The 22,205-nt window shown below is 40.6% G+C and overlaps 2 protein-coding genes across 5 annotated transcripts; both read right to left on the bottom strand.

The window, feature by feature from the left end:
- Nucleotides 1-1,951: 1,951 nt before the first annotated feature.
- LOC115164322 (hyaluronan synthase 1-like) lies at nt 1,952-6,736 on the bottom strand. 2 transcript variants are annotated; one of them, XM_029716698.1, is made up of 5 exons: nt 6,313-6,736; nt 5,164-5,839; nt 4,851-5,076; nt 4,530-4,662; nt 1,952-4,413 (listed from the first exon to the last, which is right to left on the bottom strand). In XM_029716698.1, the coding sequence occupies exons 2-5, from the start codon at nt 5,818-5,820 to the stop codon at nt 3,738-3,740; spliced, it is 1,692 nt and encodes a 563-aa protein (XP_029572558.1). In that variant the 5' UTR covers nt 5,821-5,839; nt 6,313-6,736; the 3' UTR covers nt 1,952-3,737. The 2 variants fall into 2 exon arrangements, with proteins under 2 accessions (XP_029572558.1, XP_029572549.1); XM_029716689.1 differs by having other exon boundaries at nt 6,309-6,736.
- Nucleotides 6,737-13,018: 6,282 nt separating this feature from the next.
- Nucleotides 13,019-17,609, bottom strand: LOC115164330 (hyaluronan synthase 1-like). 3 transcript variants are annotated; one of them, XM_029716720.1, is made up of 5 exons: nt 17,376-17,604; nt 16,227-16,902; nt 15,916-16,141; nt 15,595-15,727; nt 13,019-15,478 (listed from the first exon to the last, which is right to left on the bottom strand). In XM_029716720.1, the coding sequence occupies exons 2-5, from the start codon at nt 16,881-16,883 to the stop codon at nt 14,803-14,805; spliced, it is 1,692 nt and encodes a 563-aa protein (XP_029572580.1). In that variant the 5' UTR covers nt 16,884-16,902; nt 17,376-17,604; the 3' UTR covers nt 13,019-14,802. The 3 variants fall into 3 exon arrangements, with proteins under 3 accessions (XP_029572580.1, XP_029572570.1, XP_029572590.1); XM_029716710.1 differs by having other exon boundaries at nt 17,372-17,603; XM_029716730.1 differs by lacking the exon at nt 13,019-15,478 and having other exon boundaries at nt 15,591-15,727; nt 17,372-17,609.
- Nucleotides 17,610-22,205: the final 4,596 nt, after the last annotated feature.

Here is a 22,205-nt window from a genome sequence, read left to right on the forward strand (position 1 = left end):
TTTACGCTCAGTGTGTGTCGGGATCCTTGTTGGAGAGTTCTGTTCTGTTGGAGAGTTTTGTCCGCGTTCTCTCTCTGTTAGAATGGATCTTTCAAAGCGACATTCATTAATGTCGTTATAGAATGGATGTTTCGTCGGTCTTCGCGTTCAATGATATAATTTCTAGCTGCAGACTATAAATTAATATCAAAGACTTGTTATTATTCTGTCGGTCTCGATAGTCTAAAAGTTTAACCACGTGGTATAGTTAACTTTCAGTAGAGGAATTGGATGGTCAAACCTTGGCTCTCTCTTCTGAGGTAAGCTGGTCTGAAGAAAGTAAATCAGGGTGGGGGTTTTATACATGAACATAGAACAGGCTTGTCACATGACGCCTGGTCCTGTCTGTGTCCCTGGGGGCGTGCCGATGACTGATTTAAGCTTTGAACAGAAATACATTCTATCACATTAACATCAGTACATAGCATCTCAACGTATTACAAATAGCTTTATCCTTATTAATACATTTTATGCAACCATTTAGAAGCAAGTCCCATAGCTGAGGCTATTATATAAACAGTATTATGGTAATATGGCTATATTGTCTCTTCTGAGTATCACAAAATTGTACCAAGCGGACCAGTTCGTAGCTGGATTCTTCACCAATCTTTTATACCTTCTCCAGAACATAAATGTCGTTCGGTTCCCCAATTCTGTGAGTTGGAAGAATTTCCTTGGTCTCTCTATGAAACCCCTCTGTGTCTCAACTGGGCCAGGCGGCAGGACATTTCCTTTGGAATTTACGACCGCCTTCACCGGGCCTGGGTAGGGAGAGGTAGGTAGGGGGATGGTGCAAGGGGGAGGGGGTCATCTGTGCTCCCTGTTCTCAAAGAGGGCAACGTCATGACACTGTCTTAAGGTGAGTACATGTCTGTATTTTTAACTATTGGTGTGGCTCTACAGTTTCCATGCCCTAATGAGAAACCAAACTAAAATTAGTGCGAGGCAATTAGATAACAGTGGCTAAATGCCAATATCAGTCATTAAGAGGAGATACTATGGGTGTGACGTAAGGAGGAAAAATGTATAAGAAGTATGTGCCAAGCGGGGAAGGTGTTGATTGCATGAACCAGCTCGACTTTTATTATGTTGTAAATAAAAAGTATATTTGAACTGACAGGCTCCGGTATTTGAGAAATATGATTGACTGAATATTTCCACGACATTGTCGTGTTCATTTAACCACTTGATAATGCTGTTGTAGTGGTCATTTAACCAGTTGATAATGCTGATTTAGTGGTCATTTAACCAGTTGATAAAGCTGTTGTCGTGTTCATTTAACCAGTTGATAAAGCAGTTTTCGTGTTCATTTAACCAGTTGATAATGCTGTTGTTGTGTTCATTTAACCAGTTGATAATTTTGTTGTCGTGTTCATTTAACCAGTTGATAATGCTGTTGTCGTGTTCATTTAACCAGTTGATAAAGCTGTTGTCGTGTTCATTTCGGTCTGTTGCACATCTATAAATGAAAGGCCTCTAATCAGTCAAGTACATTCATCATTGTCAGAGCAATATATCTGTTATTGCTTTATTAACATTTTGATAACGTCACAAGGTATTCGCTTATAGAATTGCTTATGATCTTTAAAGTTAGCTCTGACAAGTTTGTTCAGTTTATCATGATTGGCAACGGGGATACCTAGTCAGATGCACAACTGAATCTATTCAACCGAAATTTGTCTTCCACATTTAACCCAAACCCTCTAAATCAGAGAGGTGCGCTGGACTTCCTTAATTGACGTCCACGTCACCAGTTGCTGTTGGGGGTTAACTGCCTTGCTCAAGGGCAGAACACCAGATGTTTCAACCTTGCCGGCTGGAGGATTCAAACCAGCGACCTTTCTGTTACTGGCCCAACACTCTTAACCGCTAGGCTACCTGCTGCCCCCAGAATGGCGATTCACACAGCTAATATTTTCTCTGCAAGACAGACTCTTTAATGCTCTGTTAGTGTTACATAACTGTGCTAAAAACAAATGGGTATCACTTACACAATTCATATATACAATAATTAACTGTCTATTGCAGTTTTCAGACTCTTTTAGAACTTCCACCCACCCAGACCTGTCATAAAAAGTTTGTATGGTACAAAAACAGCAAAAAAGACTCTCCTCCCTCCACCAGTCAAATGAAACCAGTGCAAAGCAACTGGCCCACTAACTGCCCTGAGAGGTCAGAAATGTTGACTCTACATCAGTAATTATACCTCTTGATGAGCAACGATGACCCTCCTGATGATAGATGTCTCTAACAGAACCTCTCATTTCTCAGATTATCATGTGTTGCACAATGGAAATCAGTACATCAGTACATAGTACATCATGCAGACGTTCCATTGCAAGCTAGGGGCCAGTATTAGGGGCTACAGCAAAGGAATAAATGGTATATTATGGCTTATAAAAATCATTGGAATGACTGTATTTTTCTTCCCTTCTGACCACAATGGTTACCTTACCTATCAACTGTCAACTATCAACTGTCAGGGAAATCAGGGGTATATTTAGCATTGACGGTGGAGGCAGATGAAGCAACCATTAAGACACCAATTTCAACATCCTAGATTGATAGGATCATTGAGAGATGGGTGTGGTAGCCAAACAATCCCTCCTCAACAAATCAACAGTAGGCTACTGTACTCCATGCTTTTCATAAAATACTTCATTTTTAACATACATAGATACATTCATTCACATTTGCAAAATAATATGAAAAAGGAAATAATCCCATACAATGAAAAATGTGCATAAAGAATTTATACAGACATGCTCAGTCAGTTCAGTTCAAATCGAGCCAGGTGAATCTCTCATGTTTATACTCAACATGACAGCAGAACCATTGTCCGTCTATCTCACAGGGCTTCACAATGCATCCCTGGGAGTGGATATCACATGTATGATTGTCTAATTGTCTTCCTATGGAGTCTGTCACTATTATTTACACAGAAAAAAATATTTTCACTTAGAACCACAAGACATTTTGCTAGTTTTCTTCCAAGGTAATGTTTAAAAAAAAAATGTTATTAAATTCCAGTCCAATTTACAGTGCATTATTGAGAGAAGTATATTTAAAAACAAAGAAAAGCTACTATGTCTGATATGGTATTTTGTTGTGTAAGGCACATATCAAGTCATGTACAGCATGATCTAATAACGGTTCAATCATGTTATGCTCAAGAGAGATTACAAATCCTTATATTAAATAAATGTAACACTTCGTTCGTTAGGCAGTCAGTAGAAATAAGCAACAGCAAAACAAGGGCCATCTAGAATAGATTACTAGTCTTATCATCAACTGCTGAGAGGACTCCTGGGAGGTATACTATACTGCTTCTGTATACAGTTTCAGTTATAAAGTATTTGTAAAGACAACTGAATGTCAAATATTCACTCACTTAACAACTAACAACTCCTTTCTCCATCTTCAGTAGCACGGCAAACTGTAGTTATCAACAATATATTCTCATCTTTGACACTATTCTTGATGAAGCTTCCCAGAGTCTAGGTAATTGTTCTCATATACAGTACATTATATCCATTTATATATTCTACGGTTCAGTTGATTTAGCAGCTGTATAAAGGTTATCTGTTCACAGTTACTGTAGCACAATATTAAATAAATAAATGAAACATCTTTGATGTACAAAACACTAAATAAATACTAAATATCCAGTATTTTTTCCCTTGTATAGAAAACTGTCCCTATACGCTAACGTCATAACTTTGGGAGCGTTTCCTAAACAGCCTGCGGAACCACACCCAGTAGAGGAAGATCATGAGGAACCAGTAGCAGACGTACGCCACACAGCCGTAGATCAGAAACCTGGTCTCTAGTACCTTAGCCGGCATGGACCAGTCCTTTTGGCTCTCCTTGTAGATGGTGTAGCAGGACCCGCCCAGCAAGATGGCCGCCCACACTGACAGAGGCAGCAGGGGGATGTAGTTCCCAACCATCTTGCGGCGGCCCGACGTGCCCCAGCTGCTCTTGTTCATGGTGATAATGGCAAAGTACTTGGCGGGCAGCAAGCTGGTCATGTAGAGGGCAGAGTAGAGGGACATGAACACCATGACCAGGTCGCGGCGCAGGATGCAGGCATAGGCCGCCTTGATCAGGCCGATGAGCTGGATGCAGCAGAGGACCCAGAGGATGTCCCACAGGGTTCTTGTCCAGAACAGCTGGATGATGGTGGCCGTGACGAAGAAGGGGAAGACACCAGAGACGATGGACTCGTAGGTCATCCACAGGTGGTGCTTGTGCCACCACATGGCGTTGTAGAGCCACTCGCGGAAGTAAGACTTGGTCCAGCGCGTCTGCTGGTTGAGCCACCGGAGAAACTGGCCTGGCGTCTCCGTGTAGCACTTGGAACGGGCCGTGTATCTGAGAGCAGAGGATGGATGATGATGAATGAGTCTAATGTCATCTTATCTCCAGTAAAGTGTTGTGCTTCAGTTTATTTGTGTATGAGGAGTATTTGTGAAGAAATGTATACTCACTTGGTGGCATAGCCCATGCTGAGCATGCGGTTGGTGAGATGTCTGTCATCCCCAAATGTGCAGTGAGTCCCCAGGAACTTCTGGTTGTACCAGGACTCTAAAAACTGCTGGAGGAGGTCATTCCTGTACAGACCTGAGGATGAAACCAAATCTATGTTATAGCACTGCAGTTCACATGCATGTACATTCAAATCGTATCACTAGTTATGTTAATGAATACAAATAACATAGTAATATTACATGACTACCAGTAACATAAAGAAGAGAAGCAAGGTTATGACTCATGTTTATCGCGGTCACAGGAATGTGTAATTTCCTTACCCAGGGGGCCGCTGATGCAGGAGACACAGTTGAAGAAGGACTGGCAGGACCTCTCGATGTTGAACGCCATCCAGTAGCGCAGGCTGCTCATGAAGCTGATGTAGGACTCCTTGAGGTTGAGGATCATCACGTCTCCTCCCACCGCCCCGTACTTCTGGTTGCTCTCCAGCACCTTACACAGCTCCACCGTAGCCAAGGGGTCTAGCTTGGTGTCAGAGTCACACACCTGGAGGAGAGAGAGAGAGAGCGAGATTAAATACAGTATTTCCCTAATCTCAAGAGCCATACAAAGAGATGTAAGTAAACTCCTCACCTGTATGTAGTCCACCGACAGTCCCAGTGCCTTGAACGCTGTGTACATCACCTCCCTCTTTCCACCCCACTTCTGCATGATGCACACACACCTCCTGCTGTTGATCAGATCCTCCACCTCCCTCCTCTGGGGGTCCTCTCCCAGCCCATAACTAGCATCCTGGGTCTGGGTGGGGTCCCATGTGTGGTAGTTATTCCTCCACACGTAACAGCCAGGGTCCCGGTCAGCAAACACCTCCCTGAACATCTCCAGCATGTAGAGGTCGTCCCCTGAGTTCCCATCCACCACCATGATGACCCGCAGCAGCTCTGGAGGGTACTTGAGGGCCCGAATGGAGTTGAGGCACTCGCGCAGGTATTCTGGGTCCTCCTGGTAGGCTGAGATAGTTAAACCGATGGTCTTGGTGAATGTGCAGGCCTTGCTTCGGGCCCTCATGCGGCGGTGCTCCACGAAGGCAAAAAAGCTCTGGACCAGGATGTGGAGCCCCAGCAGGACGCCATAAAAGCCAAAGGAGATGATGCCGTACGGGGAGGTGGCCAGCTGGAAGCCCTGGACGTAGGCCCACACCATCACCCCCAGCACCACCAGGGCAAAGAGGAATGTTAGGATGGCACGGACTATCGAGCCCATCCGCCTTAGTAATGGTTTCAGTTCCATTTTTTCCCCCTTTAGATACCTGTGTCAGTCAATGAAGATGAACATTGAAGATAAATACATTGAAACACGAACAAATAGGCTAAATTAAAGATTAGATTTCATTTATTGAATTAAGTGAATTGATTGAAAAAGGCCAATCATTATTTCAAGTATTATTATGTCAACAATATGGGGTCTACAAAATGTATTTGATTTTGATTTTAACCTTTAGGGTTGCTTATTTTAAGATAGAAAAAAATTGTTGGGCATCATTATGTCAAGTAAGTTCCAGATAACTATAAATACCAAAGACATCCTACCACAAAAGCGTTATCATGAAAAAAATATATATGTAATTGTTTTTATTTGACACATCAATCTTCAAAAGATGTTATCAAGATGTTACCTTGTTTCTTTGTGACGGAGACAATGTACCGCAAAACGAAAATGTATTTCTCATGGTAAAACAATAAATAAAACATATTTCCATTAAAAATGTATAGCCTTACCTGCCTTTGGTGCCAAATTACTCCACTCTTGAAATGCTCCTTCGTCTCTGTCTCCTACTCTCTCTCTCTCTCTACTCTGGCAATTTGCGTAAAGTTCGATTACTTGATAAACTTGAGAAACACGCTTACTCCAGATGCTGCCAGATATGAGCGCAGATATAGTGGCCCAAAGCAAAACCATCATAGGTATAACGCCCTTAATACCGGGTTTATGAGTCAGCACGTGCTGCGTCAAAGTAGAAAATAGGTCCATAGTGAATTTGCCAAATATAAATCAACAGGGATTAGATTTACTCCAGTAAAACTAGTTATGTGCGTCCATTTTATAGGAAAATCCGCATGTTGGATTTCATTCAGGAATGCACCATTTTGTACATTTCTAATCATTACAATTTTGACTCAAATATGTCACGCTGTCAAATATATGCCTTTTGTAAAATGGATCAGGGTAAACCTCCATAAGGACCACAGTAATCATGAAAATTAAATTCTTCTTTTGTTTTAGGTTATCTGTTTGTATTGTCGACAAAAAAAAGATTGATCTTGATCAATTGTAGGCTACTTATTTACAATTAATTTTTTTGAGTACAGGCATTTAGATATTATTCACTTGACTATTGAATAGAATAGAGTAGAATAAAACAGAATATCCTACTTAATTTTTCCCATAGGGAACTTGTGGCATTTGGATTCGACAATGAATACATAACAGCACAATTCACATATGGCACAAACCCCTTATACAAGATCAACCAAAAGTGTGGGAAATATCACTACTCTCATCTCCACCATACATTTCCATTGAGGAATATTGCATCACAACTACCTTCTCCCTGACCAGTCACTGCCCTGATCTGTCAAGAAGTTGAATGATGCCCTCTGCTGGCACTATAATAACCCTGCATCCTTTCTCTTGTACTGAACATTGTCAGGCAATGCCAGTCACAAGGCTAACAAATGTATATCCACCACCACACATGAATGTTGCATAGAGATGGGCACATCAAGCAGTGGTTATGACCATATGACCATATCTTATCTCGTGAATCAACCTGAGGGTCTTTGTTTTGGTTCAGTGACAGTGAAACATGACATACTATAATACTGCCTCAGTCATGCACATTCCTTGGTAAAGAGGCTGAACATACTACAGTAAAACCATGGGAGTATTTGACATTGCCTTGTTTCCAAAATTGTGGTTTGGAACTCGTGACCCAATGGTTAATCACCGCTAACTCTGCTTGGGTTGCAGACCCCAAATATATTGGTTTTATTTGTGGTTTTGCGTGGGTCACAAGGAAACGCCAACAGCCTCAGAGAGCAAATAACTTGGGAACCACTACCATATGTATTTTGGCAGGTTTAATATCAATGACCTCGAAAGACCTAGCTGCAGTGGTGTATAAAGTACCTAATTGTCATACTTGAGTAAACGTAAAGATATAGTACCTAAATAGAAAATAATGACTCAAATAAAAGTGAAAGTCACCCGGTAAAATACTACTTGAGTAAAAGTCTAAAAGTATTTGGTTTTAAATATACTTAAGTATCAAAAGTAAATATAATTGCTAAAATATACTTAAGTATCAAAAGTAAAAGAATAAATCATTTCAAATTCCTCATATAAAGCAAACAAGCCGGCATGAGTTTATTTTATTTACGGATAGCCAGGGGCACACTACAACACTCAGACATAATTTACAAATGAAGCATTTGTGTTTAGTCAGTCTGCCAGATCAGAGACAGTAGGGATGACCAGGGATGTTCTCTTGATAAGTGCTTGAAATTGACTATGTTCCTGTCCTCATATTTAAGTTGTTGTTTTTCCCACTAGTGTTTGTGGGAGATTATTTTGAGTTAGTGAATGTTGCACCTCTTCATCACGGTTTGTTGTTTATGTTTATTAGTTTATTGTATGTCTTGCATAGTTTCACAGTTAAATAAAGATGTGGAACGATACACACGCTGCGCTTTGGTCTCATTCATACGACGACCGTGACACCATCGACTTCTTAACAGACAGTGGAAATGAAGAACGGAAGAATGGCCTTGACACTGGCAAACCTAGAAGAAACTGTAAAAACACCTTCCACTAGCACTGGTACACTAAAGGAGACAATGCAACACCATAAGAAAGTGGGTTGATGCAGAAAATCTGGACTTCTGTTACCAACTGGAGTGGCCAAAATGAAGAAACTACCCCTGAATCTGACATTGACCAAAATGTAGAAATGCAACTAAAAATGGCCGGTTTATGTGTGCTCAGTGGGGCAGCAGAAATAAACATAGAATGGACATTTGTATGCTATGTAGCAAATCGCCCATGACAAGTATAGCAATAGTACCTAAACCTGCGATGTTTGAGGTTTGTGCAAATAGTGCAAACTAGATGATGTGAAACTCGGACATTTTCATCATTCTGACTCAATTGTCTGTGCCACGTGCAAAAAGGGGGACTGCCCCTTATGAATATGTTTAGAGTATACACATAGTATAACAGAATATAACCATGTACTCAATGTAACAGTTGCTGAATGATCATTTATGTTAGACCTTCTGAATTTCACTTTGCTTAGACATGTAAGTTACATAGGTCACAAGAGTCTACGGAACATGCCCTTAATCCTCTAACAGGTTTTTTCACTTGTGACCTAATAGTGGTTAGAGAGGTGTCTGTAAGGGAGGGCCATATGTTTAGGTGTGTCACGTTCGTCATAAGAAGGAGACCAAGGTGCAGCGTACGTAGAGTTCCACATAGTTTAATAAATGAAACTCACCAAACAAAACAATAAAGCACAAATGAAACATGAAGCAAATGGTGTGCTCACAGGCAATTAACCAAAAAACAAACAAGATCCCACAAAATCCCAGTGGGAAAAAAATGCCTAAATATGATCTCCAATTAGAGACAACGAAAGATTAGGAACCATATCAGGCAAACATAGAAATACATAATCTAGAATGCCCACCCAAATCACACCCTGACCTAACCAAATAGAGAAATAAAAAATCTCTCTACGGTCAGGGCGTGACAAGGTGTCATATTGAGAGTGACGTTATAAGGGATTCTGAGGTTTAGTTTAATGGTTTTGATGTTTCTGTTGTTTTTCTTTTCTAATACATAACTATAAATCTCTGGCAAGGCTAAGAAATGCGTGCATATGCTTTTACACTATGTTGAAGGACAATTGGCTTGATGAGGGATCTTATACTTCTTTCTAGCTATAAGAGGGGATATGTTTGGTCCTGCCTCCTCCGTACGAATGAGAAAGGAAGGGGGGTGAGGTGCTTCACTTCTCACTTGTACTGGGGTACATTTTAAGGTATGGGACTTATTAAGCCCCAGAGGATAGAGATATTGTGTTTTTTCCAGAACATATGTGGCAATTAATTAATACAGAAGGAGCCAGCAAAACAAGTGCTCTTTATAAGTGCACTGGGTCATTAGACATACACCTGTCTGGGAATTCCTGTAACTGTGTTATTGCCTAATATGTACTGTTGCTATGGTTACGCCTCTTGGGTCTTTTCCAGAACATGGGTGTCCCTTTCAGAGGAGTTAGCAGGATGACATGTCTGGTTATTTCTGTAAAGTGCCATGGTCCTACATGCATGAACCAGTTGTCGTGTCTTTGGGCACCATTAAACTGAAGACATGTTTATCAAAATAACTCCCTGTAATTATTATCACGCGATTAAACTGATTAATCGTTTAACTGTAATTAACTAGGAGATCGGGGCACCAAGGAAAATATTCAGATTACAAAGTTATAATTTTCCTAATATAACTTTCCTATATTATAACAATATATATTATATTATAGTATAGGCCGATTATCTTCTGGTTTAAATGGTGTATTTTACCTCGCGTCCAGTCTCATTCCAAACGTCGTAAATTATTGTATCTGCACGAATCCAGCCTTTACTAAGTCATCCATACATCAATTGTCTTAAAATCATTTATTTACTAAACGAAGTAATTCACAGAAAGCATACAAACAGTAATTATCGTCACAAAGAATTGTTAGAGTAATGTGCCCTAGTGGGCTAAACAGGCATGGCTGGTGTCTTGTTAAAACAAAGGGTCATAAAGGGCAGCTGAGAAGGCACACAGAGTTCATTAATATTAACAATTGATATGCTAATCCTTTACACATGAACGCTCATTCATTCGGGATCAATTGCAATCAATATATATTTACGCTCAGTGTGTGTCGGGATCCTTGTTGGAGAGTTCTGTTCTGTTGGAGAGTTTTGTCCGCGTTCTCTCTCTGTTAGAATGGATCTTTCAAAGCGACATTCATTAATGTCGTTATAGAATGGATGTTTCGTCGGTCTTCGCGTTCAATGATATAATTTCTAGCTGCAGACTATAAATTAATATCAAAGACTTGTTATTATTCTGTCGGTCTCGATAGTCTAAAAGTTTAACCACGTGGTATAGTTAACTTTCAGTAGAGGAATTGGATGGTCAAACCTTGGCTCTCTCTTCTGAGGTAAGCTGGTCTGAAGAAAGTAAATCAGGGTGGGGGTTTTATACATGAACATAGAACAGGCTTGTCACATGACGCCTGGTCCTGTCTGTGTCCCTGGGGGCGTGCCGATGACTGATTTAAGCTTTGAACAGAAATACATTCTATCACATTAACATCAGTACATAGCATCTCAACGTATTACAAATAGCTTTATCCTTATTAATACATTTTATACAACCATTGAGATGCAAGTCCCATAGCTGAGGCTATTATATAAACAGTATTATGGTAATATGGCAATATTGTCTCTTCTGAGTATCACAAAATTGTACCAAGCGGACCAGTTCGTAGCTGGATTCTTCACCAATCTTTTATACCTTCTCCAGAACATAAATGTCGTTCGGTTCCCCAATTCTGTGAGTTGGAAGAATTTCCTTGGTCTCTCTATGAAACCCCTCTGTGTCTCAACTGGGCCAGGCGGCAGGACATTTCCTTTGGAATTTACGACCGCCTTCACCGGGCCTGGGTAGGGAGAGGTAGGTAGGGGGATGGTGCAAGGGGGAGGGGGTCAACTGTGCTCCCTGTACTCAAAGAGGGCAACGTCATGACACTGTCTTAAGGTGAGTACATGTCTGTATTGTTTAACTATCTGTTTGGCTCTACAGTATCCATGCCCTAATGAGAAACCAAACTAAAATGAGTGCGAGGCAATTAGATTACAGTGGCTAAATGCCAATATCAGTCATTAAGAGGAGATACTATGGGTGTGACGTAAGGAGGAAAAATGTAGAAGAAGTATGTGCCAAGCGTGGAAGGTGTTGATTGCATGAACCAGCTCGACTTTTATTATGTTGTAAAAAAAAGTATATTTGAACTCACAGGCTCCGGTATTTGAGAAATATGATTGACTGAATATTTCCACGACATTGTCGTGTTCATTTAACCACTTGATAATGCTGTTGTAGTGGTCATTTAACCAGTTGATAATGCTGATTTAGCGGTCATTTAACCAGTTGATAAAGCTGTTGTCGTGTTCATTTAACAAGTTGATAATGCTGTTGTCGTGTTCATTTAACCACTTGATAATGCTGTTGTCGTATTCATTTAACCAGTTGATAATGCTGATTTAGTGGTCATTTAACCAGTTGATAAAGCTGTTGTCGTGTTCATTTAACCAGTTGATAAAGCTGTTGTCGTGTTCATTTAACCACTTGATAATGCTGTTGTCGTGTTCATTTAACCACTTGATGATGCTGATTTAGTGGTCATTTAACCAGTTGATAAAGCCGTTGTAATGTTCATTTAACCAGTTGATAAAGCTGTTGTCGTTTTCATTTAACCAGTTGATAATTCTGTTGTAATGTTCATTTAACCAGTTGATAATGCTGTTGTCGTGTTCATTTAACCAGTTGATAAAGCTGTTGTCGTGTTCGTTTAACCAGTTGATAAAGCTGTTGTCGTGTTCATTTAACCAGTTGATAAAGCTGTTGTAATGTTCATTTAACCAGTTGATAATGCTGTTGTCGTGTTCATTTAACCAGTTGATAATGCTGTTGTCGTGTTCATTTAACCAGTTTATGAAGCTGTTGTCGTGTTCATTTAACCAGTTGATAAAGCTGTTGTCGTGTTCATTTAACCAGTTGATAAAGTTGTTGTCGTGTTCATTTAACCAGTTGATAAAGCTGTTGTCGTGTTCATTTAACCAGTTGATAATGCTGTTGTCGTGTTCATTTAACCAGTTGATAATGCTGTTGTAGTGTTCATTTCGGTCTGTTGCACATCTATAAATGAAAGGCCTCTAATCAGTCAAGTACATTCATCATTGTCAGAGCAATATATCTGTTATTGCTTTATTAACATTTTGATAACGTCACAAGGTATTCGCTTATAGAATTGCTTATGATCTTTAAAGTTAGCTCTGATAAGTTTGTTCAGTTTATCATGATTGGCAACGGGGATACCTAGTCAGATGGACAACTGAATCTATTCAACCGAAATTTGTCTTCCACATTTAACCCAAACCCTCTAAATCAGAGAGGTGCGCTGGACTTCCTTAATTGACGTCCACGTCACCAGTTGCTGTTGGGGGTTAACTGCCTTGCTCAAGGGAGAACACCAGATGTTTCAACCTTGCCGGCTGGGGGATTCAAACCAGCGACCTTTCTGTTACTGGCCCAACACTCTTAACCGCTAGGCTACCTGCTTCCCCCAGAATGGCGATTCACACAGCTAATATTTTCTCTGCAAGACAGACTCTTTAATGCTCTGTTAGTGTTACATAACGGTGCTAAAAACAAATGGGTATCACTTACACAATTCATATATACAATAATTAACTGTCTATTGCAGTTTTCAGACTCTTTTAGATCTTCCACCCACCCAGACCTGTCATAAAAAGTTTGTATGGTACAAAAACAGCAAAAAAGACTCTCCTCCCTCCACCAGTCAAATGAAACCAATGCAAAGCAACTGGCCCACTAACTGCCCTGAGAGGTCAGAAATGTTGACTCTACATCAGTAATTATACCTCTTGATGAGCAACGATGACCCTCCTGATGATAGATGTCTCTAACAGAACCTCTCATTTCTCAGATTATCATGTGTTGCACAATGGAAATCAGTACATCAGTACATAGTACATCATGCAGACGTTCCATTGCAAGCTAGGGGCCAGTATTAGGGGCTACAGCAAAGGAATAAATGGTATATTATGGCTTATAAAAATCATTGGAATGACTGTATTTTTCTTCCCTTCTGACCACAATGGTTACCTTACCTATCAACTGTCAACTATCAACTGTCAGGGAAATCAGGGGTATATTTAGCATTGACGGTGGAGGCAGATGAAGCAACCATTAAGACACCAATTTCAACATCCTAGATTGATAGGATCATTGAGAGATGGGTGTGGTAGCCAAACAATCCCTCCTCAACAAATCAACAGTAGGCTACTGTACTCCATGCTTTTCATAAAATACTTCATTTTTAACATACATAGATACATTCATTCACATTTGCAAAATAATATGAAAAAGGAAATAATCCCATACAATGAAAAATGTGCATAAAGAATTTATACAGACATGCTCAGTCAGTTCAGTTCAAATCGAGCCAGGTGAATCTCTCCTGTTTATACTCAACATGACAGCAGAACCATTGTCCGTCTATCTCACAGGGCTTCACAACGCATCCCTGGGAGTGGATGTCACATGTATGATTGTCTAATTGTCTTCCTATGGAGTCTGTCACTATTATTTACACAGAAACAAATATTTTCACTTAGAACCACAAGACATTTTGCTAGTTTTCTTCCAAGGTAATGTTTTAAAAAAAAATGTTATTAAATTCCAGTCCAATTTCCAGTGCATTATTGAGAGAAGTATATTTCAAAACAAAGAAAAGCTACTATGTCTGATATGGTATTTTGTTGTGTAAGGCACATATCAAGTCATGTACAGCGTGATCTAATAACGGTTCAATCATGTTGTGCTCAAGAGAGATTACAAATCCTTATATTAAATAAATGTAACACTTCGTTCGTTAGGCAGTCAGTAGAAATAAGCAACAGCAAAACAAGGGCCATCTAGAATAGATTACTAGTCTTATCATCAACTGCTGAGAGGACTCCTGGGAGGTATACTATACTGCTTCTGTATACAGTTTCAGTTATAAAGTATTTGTAAAGACAACTGAATGTCAAATATTCACTCACTTAACAACTAACAACTCCTTTCTCCATCTTCAGTAGCACGGCAAACTGTAGTTATCAACAATATATTCTCATCTTTGACACTATTCTTGATGAAGCTTCCCAGAGTCTAGGTAATTGTTCTCATATACAGTACATTATATCCATTTATATATTCTACGGTTCAGTTGATTTAGCAGCTGTATAAAGGTTATCTGTTCACAGTTACTGTAGCACAATATTAAATAAATAAATGAAACATCTTTGATGTACAAAACACTAAATAAATACTAAATATCCAGTCTTTTTTCCCTTGTATAGAAAACTGTCCCTATACGCTAACGTCATAACTTTGGGAGCGTTTCCTAAACAGCCTGCGGAACCACACCCAGTAGAGGAAGATCATGAGGAACCAGTAGCAGACGTACGCCGCACAGCCGTAGATCAGAAACCTGGTCTCTAGTACCTTAGCCGGCATGGACCAGTCCTTTTGGCTCTCCTTGTAGATGGTGTAGCAGGACCCGCCCAGCAAGATGGCCGCCCACACTGACAGAGGCAGCAGGGGGATGTAGTTCCCAACCATCTTGCGGCGGCCCGACGTGCCCCAGCTGCTCTTGTTCATGGTGATAATGGCAAAGTACTTGGCGGGCAGCAAGCTGGTCATGTAGAGGGCAGAGTAGAGGGACATGAACACCATGACCAGGTCGCGGCGCAGGATGCAGGCATAGGCCGCCTTGATCAGGCCGATGAGCTGGATGCAGCAGAGGACCCAGAGGATGTCCCACAGGGTTCTTGTCCAGAACAGCTGGATGATGGTGGCCGTGACGAAGAAGGGGAAGACACCAGAGACGATGGACTCGTAGGTCATCCACAGGTGGTGCTTGTGCCACCACATGGCGTTGTAGAGCCACTCGCGGAAGTAAGACTTGGTCCAGCGCGTCTGCTGGTTGAGCCACCGGAGAAACTGGCCTGGCGTCTCCGTGTAGCACTTGGAACGGGCCGTGTATCTGAGAGCAGAGGATGGATGATGATGAATGAGTCTAATGTCATCTTATCTCCAGTAAAGTGTTGTGCTTCAGTTTATTTGTGTATGAGGAGTATTTGTGAAGAAATGTATACTCACTTGGTGGCATAGCCCATGCTGAGCATGCGGTTGGTGAGATGTCTGTCATCCCCAAATGTGCAGTGAGTCCCCAGGAACTTCTGGTTGTACCAGGACTCTAAAAACTGCTGGAGGAGGTCATTCCTGTACAGACCTGAGGATGAAACCAAATCTATGTTATAGCACTGCAGTTCACATGCATGTACATTCAAATCGTATCACTAGTTATGTTAATGAATACAAATAACATAGTAATATTACATGACTACCAGTAACATAAAGAAGAGAAGCAAGGTTATGACTCATGTTTATCGCGGTCACAGGAATGTGTAATTTCCTTACCCAGGGGGCCGCTGATGCAGGAGACACAGTTGAAGAAGGACTGGCAGGACCTCTCGATGTTGAACGCCATCCAGTAGCGCAGGCTGCTCATGAAGCTGATGTAGGACTCCTTGAGGTTGAGGATCATCACGTCTCCTCCCACCGCCCCGTACTTCTGGTTGCTCTCCAGCACCTTACACAGCTCCACCGTAGCCAAGGGGTCTAGCTTGGTGTCAGAGTCACACACCTGGAGGAGAGAGAGAGAGCGAGATTAAATACAGTATTTCCCTAATCTCAAGAGCCATACAAAGAGATGTAAGTAAACTCCTCACCTGTATGTAGTCCACCGACAGTCCCAGTGCCTTGAACGCTGTGTACATCACCTCCCTCTTTCCACCCCACTTCTGCATGATGCACACACACCTCCTGCTGTTGATCAGATCCTCCACCTCCCTCCTCTGGGGGTCCTCTCCCAGCCCATAACTAGCATCCTGGGTCTGGGTGGGGTCCCATGTGTGGTAGTTATTCCTCCACACGTAACAGCCAGGGTCCCGGTCAGCAAACACCTCCCTGAACATCTCCAGCATGTAGAGGTCGTCCCCTGAGTTCCCATCCACCACCATGATGACCCGCAGCAGCTCTGGAGGGTACTTGAGGGCCCGAATGGAGTTGAGGCACTCGCGCAGGTATTCTGGGTCCTCCTGGTAGGCTGAGATAGTTAAACCGATGGTCTTGGTGAATGTGCAGGCCTTGCTTCGGGCCCTCATGCGGCGGTGCTCCACGAAGGCAAAAAAGCTCTGGACCAGGATGTGGAGCCCCAGCAGGACGCCATAAAAGCCAAAGGAGATGATGCCGTACGGGGAGGTGGCCAGCTGGAAGCCCTGGACGTAGGCCCACACCATCACCCCCAGCACCACCAGGGCAAAGAGGAATGTTAGGATGGCACGGACTATCGAGCCCATCCGCCTTAGTAATGGTTTCAGTTCCATTTTTTCCCCCTTTAGATACCTGTGTCAATCAATGAAGATGAACATTGAAGATAAATACATTGAAACACGAACAAATAGGCTAAATTAAAGATTAGATTTCATTTATTGAATTAAGTGAATTGATTGAAAAAGGCCAATCATTATTTCAAGTATTATTATGTCAACAATATGGGGTCTACAAAATGTATTTGATTTTGATTTTAACCTTTAGGGTTGCTTATTTTAAGATAGAAAAAAATTGTTGGGCATCATTATGTCAAGTAAGTTCCAGATAACTATAAATACCAAAGACATCCTACCACAAAAGCGTTATCATGAAAAAAATATATATGTAATTGTTTTTATTTGACACATCAATCTTCAAAAGATGTTATCAAGATGTTACCTTGTTTCTTTGAGACGGAGACAATGTACCGCAAAACGAAAATGTATTTCTCATGGTAAAACAATAAATAAAACATATTTCCATTAAAAATGTATAGCCTTACCTGCCTTTGGTGCCAAATTACTCCACTCTTGAAATGCTCCTTCGTCTCTGTCTCCTACTCTCTCTCTCTCTCTACTCTGGCAATTTGCGTAAAGTTCGATTACTTGATAAACTTGAGAAACACGCTTACTCCAGATGCTGCCAGATATGAGCGCAGATATAGTGGCCCAAAGCAAAACCATCATAGGTATAACGCCCTTAATACCGGGTTTATGAGTCAGCACGTGCTGCGTCAAAGTAGAAAATAGGTCCATAGTGAATTTGCCAAATATAAATCAACAGGGATTAGATTTACTCTAGTAAAACTAGTTATGTGCGTCCATTTTATAGGAAAATCCGCATGTTGGATTTCATTCAGGAATGCACCATTTTGTACATTTCTAATCATTACAATTTTGACTCAAATATGTCACGCTGTCAAATATATGCCTTTTGTAAAATGGATCAGGGTAAACCTCCATAAGGACCACAGTAATCCTGAAAATTAAATTCTTCTTTTGTTTTAGGTTATCTGTTTGTATTGTCGACAAAAAAAAGATTGATCTTGATCAATTGTAGGCTACTTATTTACAATTAATTTTTTTGAGTACAGGCATTTAGATATTATTCACTTGACTATTGAATAGAATAGAGTAGAATAAAACAGAATATCCTACTTAATTTTTCCCATAGGGAACTTGTGGCATTTGGATTCGACAATGAATACATAACAGCACAATTCACATATGGCACAAACCCCTTATACAAGATCAACCAAAAGTGTGGGAAATATCACTACTCTCATCTCCACCATACATTTCCATTGAGGAATATTGCATCACAACTACCTTCTCCCTGACCAGTCACTGCCCTGATCTGTCAAGAAGTTGAATGATGCCCTCTGCTGGCACTATAATAACCCTGCATCCTTTCTCTTGTACTGAACATTGTCAGGCAATGCCAGTCACAAGGCTAACAAATGTATATCCACCACCACACATGAATGTTGCATAGAGATGGGCACATCAAGCAGTGGTTATGACCATATGACCATATCTTATCTCATGAATCAACCTGAGGGTCTTTGTTTTGGTTCAGTGACAGTGAAACATGACATACTATAATACTGCCTCAGTCATGCACATTCCTTGGTAAAGAGGCTGAACATACTACAGTAAAACCATGGGAGTATTTGACATTGCCTTGTTTCCAAAATTGTGGTTTGGAACTCGTGACCCAATGGTTAATCACCGCTAACTCTGCTTGGGTTGCAGACCCCAAATATATTGGTTTTATTTGTGGTTTTGCGTGGGTCACAAGGAAACGCCAACAGCCTCAGAGAGCAAATAACTTGGGAACCACTACCATATGTATTTTGGCAGGTTTAATATCAATGACCTCGAAAGACCTAGCTGCAGTGGTGTATAAAGTACCTAATTGTCATACTTGAGTAAACGTAAAGATATAGTACCTAAATAGAAAATAATGACTCAAATAAAAGTGAAAGTCACCCGGTAAAATACTACTTGAGTTAAAGTCTAAAAGTATTTGGTTTTAAATATACTTAAGTATCAAAAGTAAATATAATTGCTAAAATATACTTAAGTATCAAAAGTAAAAGAATAAATCATTTAAAATTCCTCATATTGAGCAAACAAGCCGGCATGATTTTATTTTATTTACGGATAGCCAGGGGCACACTACAACACTCAGACATAATTTACAAACGAAGCATTTGTGTTTAGTCAGTCTGCCAGATCAGAGACAGTAGGGATGACCAGGGATGTTCTCTTGATAAGTGCTTGAAATTGACTATGTTCCTGTCCTCATATTTAAGTTGTTGTTGTTTTTCCCACTAGTGTTTGTGGGAGATTATTTTGAGTTAGTGAATGTTGCACCTCTTCATCACGGTTTGTTGTTTATGTTTATTAGTTTATTGTATGTCTTGCATAGTTTCACAGTTAAATAAAGATGTGGAACGATACACACGCTGCGCTTTGGTCTCATTCATACAACGACCGTGACACCATCGACTTCTTAACAGACAGTGGAAATGAAGAACGGAAGAATGGCCTTGACACTGGCAAACCTAGAAGAAACTGTAAAAACACCTTCCACTAGCACTGGTACACTAACGGAGACAATGCAACACCACAAGAAAGTGGGTTGATGCAGAACATCTGGACTTCTGTTACCAACTGGAGTGGCAAAAATGAAGAAACTACCCCTGAATCTGACATTGACCAAAATGTAGAAATGCAACTAAAAATGGCTGGTTTATGTGTGCTCAGTGGGGCAGCAGAAACAAACATAGAATGGACATTTGTATGCTATGTAGCAAATCCCCCATGACAAGTATAGCAATAGTACCTAAACCTGCGATGTTTGAGGTTTGTGCAAATAGTGCAAACTAGATGATGTGAAACTCGGACATTTTCATCATTCTGACTCAATTGTCTGTGCCACGTGCAAAAAGGGGGACTGCCCCTTATGAATATGTTTAGAGTATACACATAGTATAACAGAATATAACCATGTACTCAATGTAACAGTTGCTGAATGATCATTTATGTTAGACCTTCTGAATTTCACTTTGCTTAGACATGTAAGTTACATAGGTCACAAGAGTCTACGGAACATGCCCTTAATCCTCTAACAGGTTTTTTCACTTGTGACCTAATAGTGGTTAGAGAGGTGTCTGTGAGGGAGGGCCATATGTTTAGGTGTGTCACGTTCGTCATAAGAAGGAGACCAAGGTGCAGCGTACGTAGAGTTCCACATAGTTTAATAAATGAAACTCACCAAACAAAACAATAAAGCACAAATGAAACGTGAAGCAAATGGTGTGCTCACAGGCAATTAACCAAAAAACAAACAAGATCCCACAAAATCCCAGTGGGAAAAAAATGCCTAAATATGATCTCCAATTAGAGACAACGAAAGATTAGGAACCATATCAGGCAAACATAGAAATACATAATCTAGAATGCCCACCCAAATCACACCCTGACCTAACCAAATAGAGAAATAAAAAATCTCTCTACGGTCAGGGCGTGACAAGGTGTCATATTGAGAGTGACGTTATAAGGGATTCTGAGGTTTAGTTTAATGGTTTTGATGTTTCTGTTGTTTTTCTTTTCTAATACATAACTATAAATCTCTGGCAAGGCTAAGAAATGCGTGCATATGCTTTTACACTATGTTGAAGGACAATTGGCTTGATGAGGGATCTTATACTTCTTTCTAGCTATAAGAGCGGATATGTTTGGTCCTGCCTCCTCCGTACGAATGAGAAAGGCGGGGGGGGGGGGGGGCGAGGTGCTTCCCTTCTCACTTGTACGGGGGTACATTTTAAGGTATGGGACTTATTAAACCCCAGAGGATAGAGATATTGTTTTTTTTCCAGAACATATGTGGCAATTAATCATTTCAGAAGGAGCCAGCAAAACGAGTGCTCTCTATATGTGCACTGTGTCACTAGACATACACCTGTGTGGGAATTCCTGTAACTGTGTTATGGCCTAATATGTACTGTTGCTATGGTTACGCCTCTTGGGTCTTTTCCAGAACATGGGTGTCCCTTTCAGAGGAGTTAGCAGGATGACATGTCTGGTTATTTCTGTAAAGTGCCAAGGACTGTTGCTATGGTCCTACATGCATGAACCTGTCTTAAGGTGAGTACATGTCTGTATTTTGTAACTATTGGTGTGGCTCTACAGCGAGGCAATTACATAACAGTGGCTAAATGCCAATATCAGTCATTAAGAGGAGATACTATGGGTGTGACGTAAGGAGGAAAAATGTATAAGAAGTATGTGCCAAGCGGGGAAAGGGGTTGATTGCATGAACCAGCTCTGCTTTTATTATGTTGTAAATAAAAAGTATATTTCAACTGACAGGCTCCGGTATTTGAGAAATATGATTGACTGAATATTTCCACGACATTGTCGTGTTCATTTAACCAGTTGATAAAGCTGTTGTCGTGTTCATTTAACCAGTTGATAATGCTGTTGTCGTGTTCATTTAACCAGTTGATAATGCTGTTGTAGTGTTCATTTAACCAGTTGATAAAGCTGTTGTCGTGTTCATTTAACCAGTTGGTAATGCTGTTGTCGTGTTCATTTAACCAGTTGATAAAGCTGTTGTCGTGTTCATTTAACCAGTTGATAAAGCTGTTGTAGTGTTCATTTAACCAGTTGATAAAGCTGTTGTAGTGTTCATTTAACCAGTTGGTAAAGCTGTTGTCGTGTTCATTTAACCAGTTGATAAAGCTGTTGTCGTGTTCATTTAACCAGTTGATAAAGCTGTTGTCGTGTTCATTTAACCAGTTGATAATGCTGTTGTCGTGTTCATTTAACCAGTTGATAATGCTGTTGTAGTGTTCATTTCGGTCTGTTGCACATCTGTAAATGAAAAGCCTCTAATCAGTCAAGAAGATTCATCATTGTCAGAGCATTATATCTGTTATTGCTTTATTAACATTTTGATAACGTCACAAAGTATTCGCTTATAGAATTTCTTTTGATCTTTAAGGGCAGAACACCAGATGTTTCAACCTTGCCGGCTTGGGGATTCAAACCAGCGACCTTTCGGTTACTGGCCCAACACTCTTAACCGCTAGGCTACCTGCTGCCCCCAGAATGGCGATTCACACAGCTAATATTTTCTCTGCAAGACAGGCTCTTTAATGATCTGTTAGTGTTACATAACAGCATTTAAAAACAAATGGGCATCACTTACACAATTCATATACACAGCAATATATCCACCAGTTCCCTGGGGGTCATGGTCTTTGGGGAAATATACAGAGGTACTTTGTTCATTCTGCATATAGAATGGAAAATATGTTATTAGGG

Source organism: Salmo trutta, chromosome 3, assembly GCF_901001165.1.
Source record: "Salmo trutta chromosome 3, fSalTru1.1, whole genome shotgun sequence".
NCBI lineage: Eukaryota > Metazoa > Chordata > Actinopteri > Salmoniformes > Salmonidae > Salmo > Salmo trutta.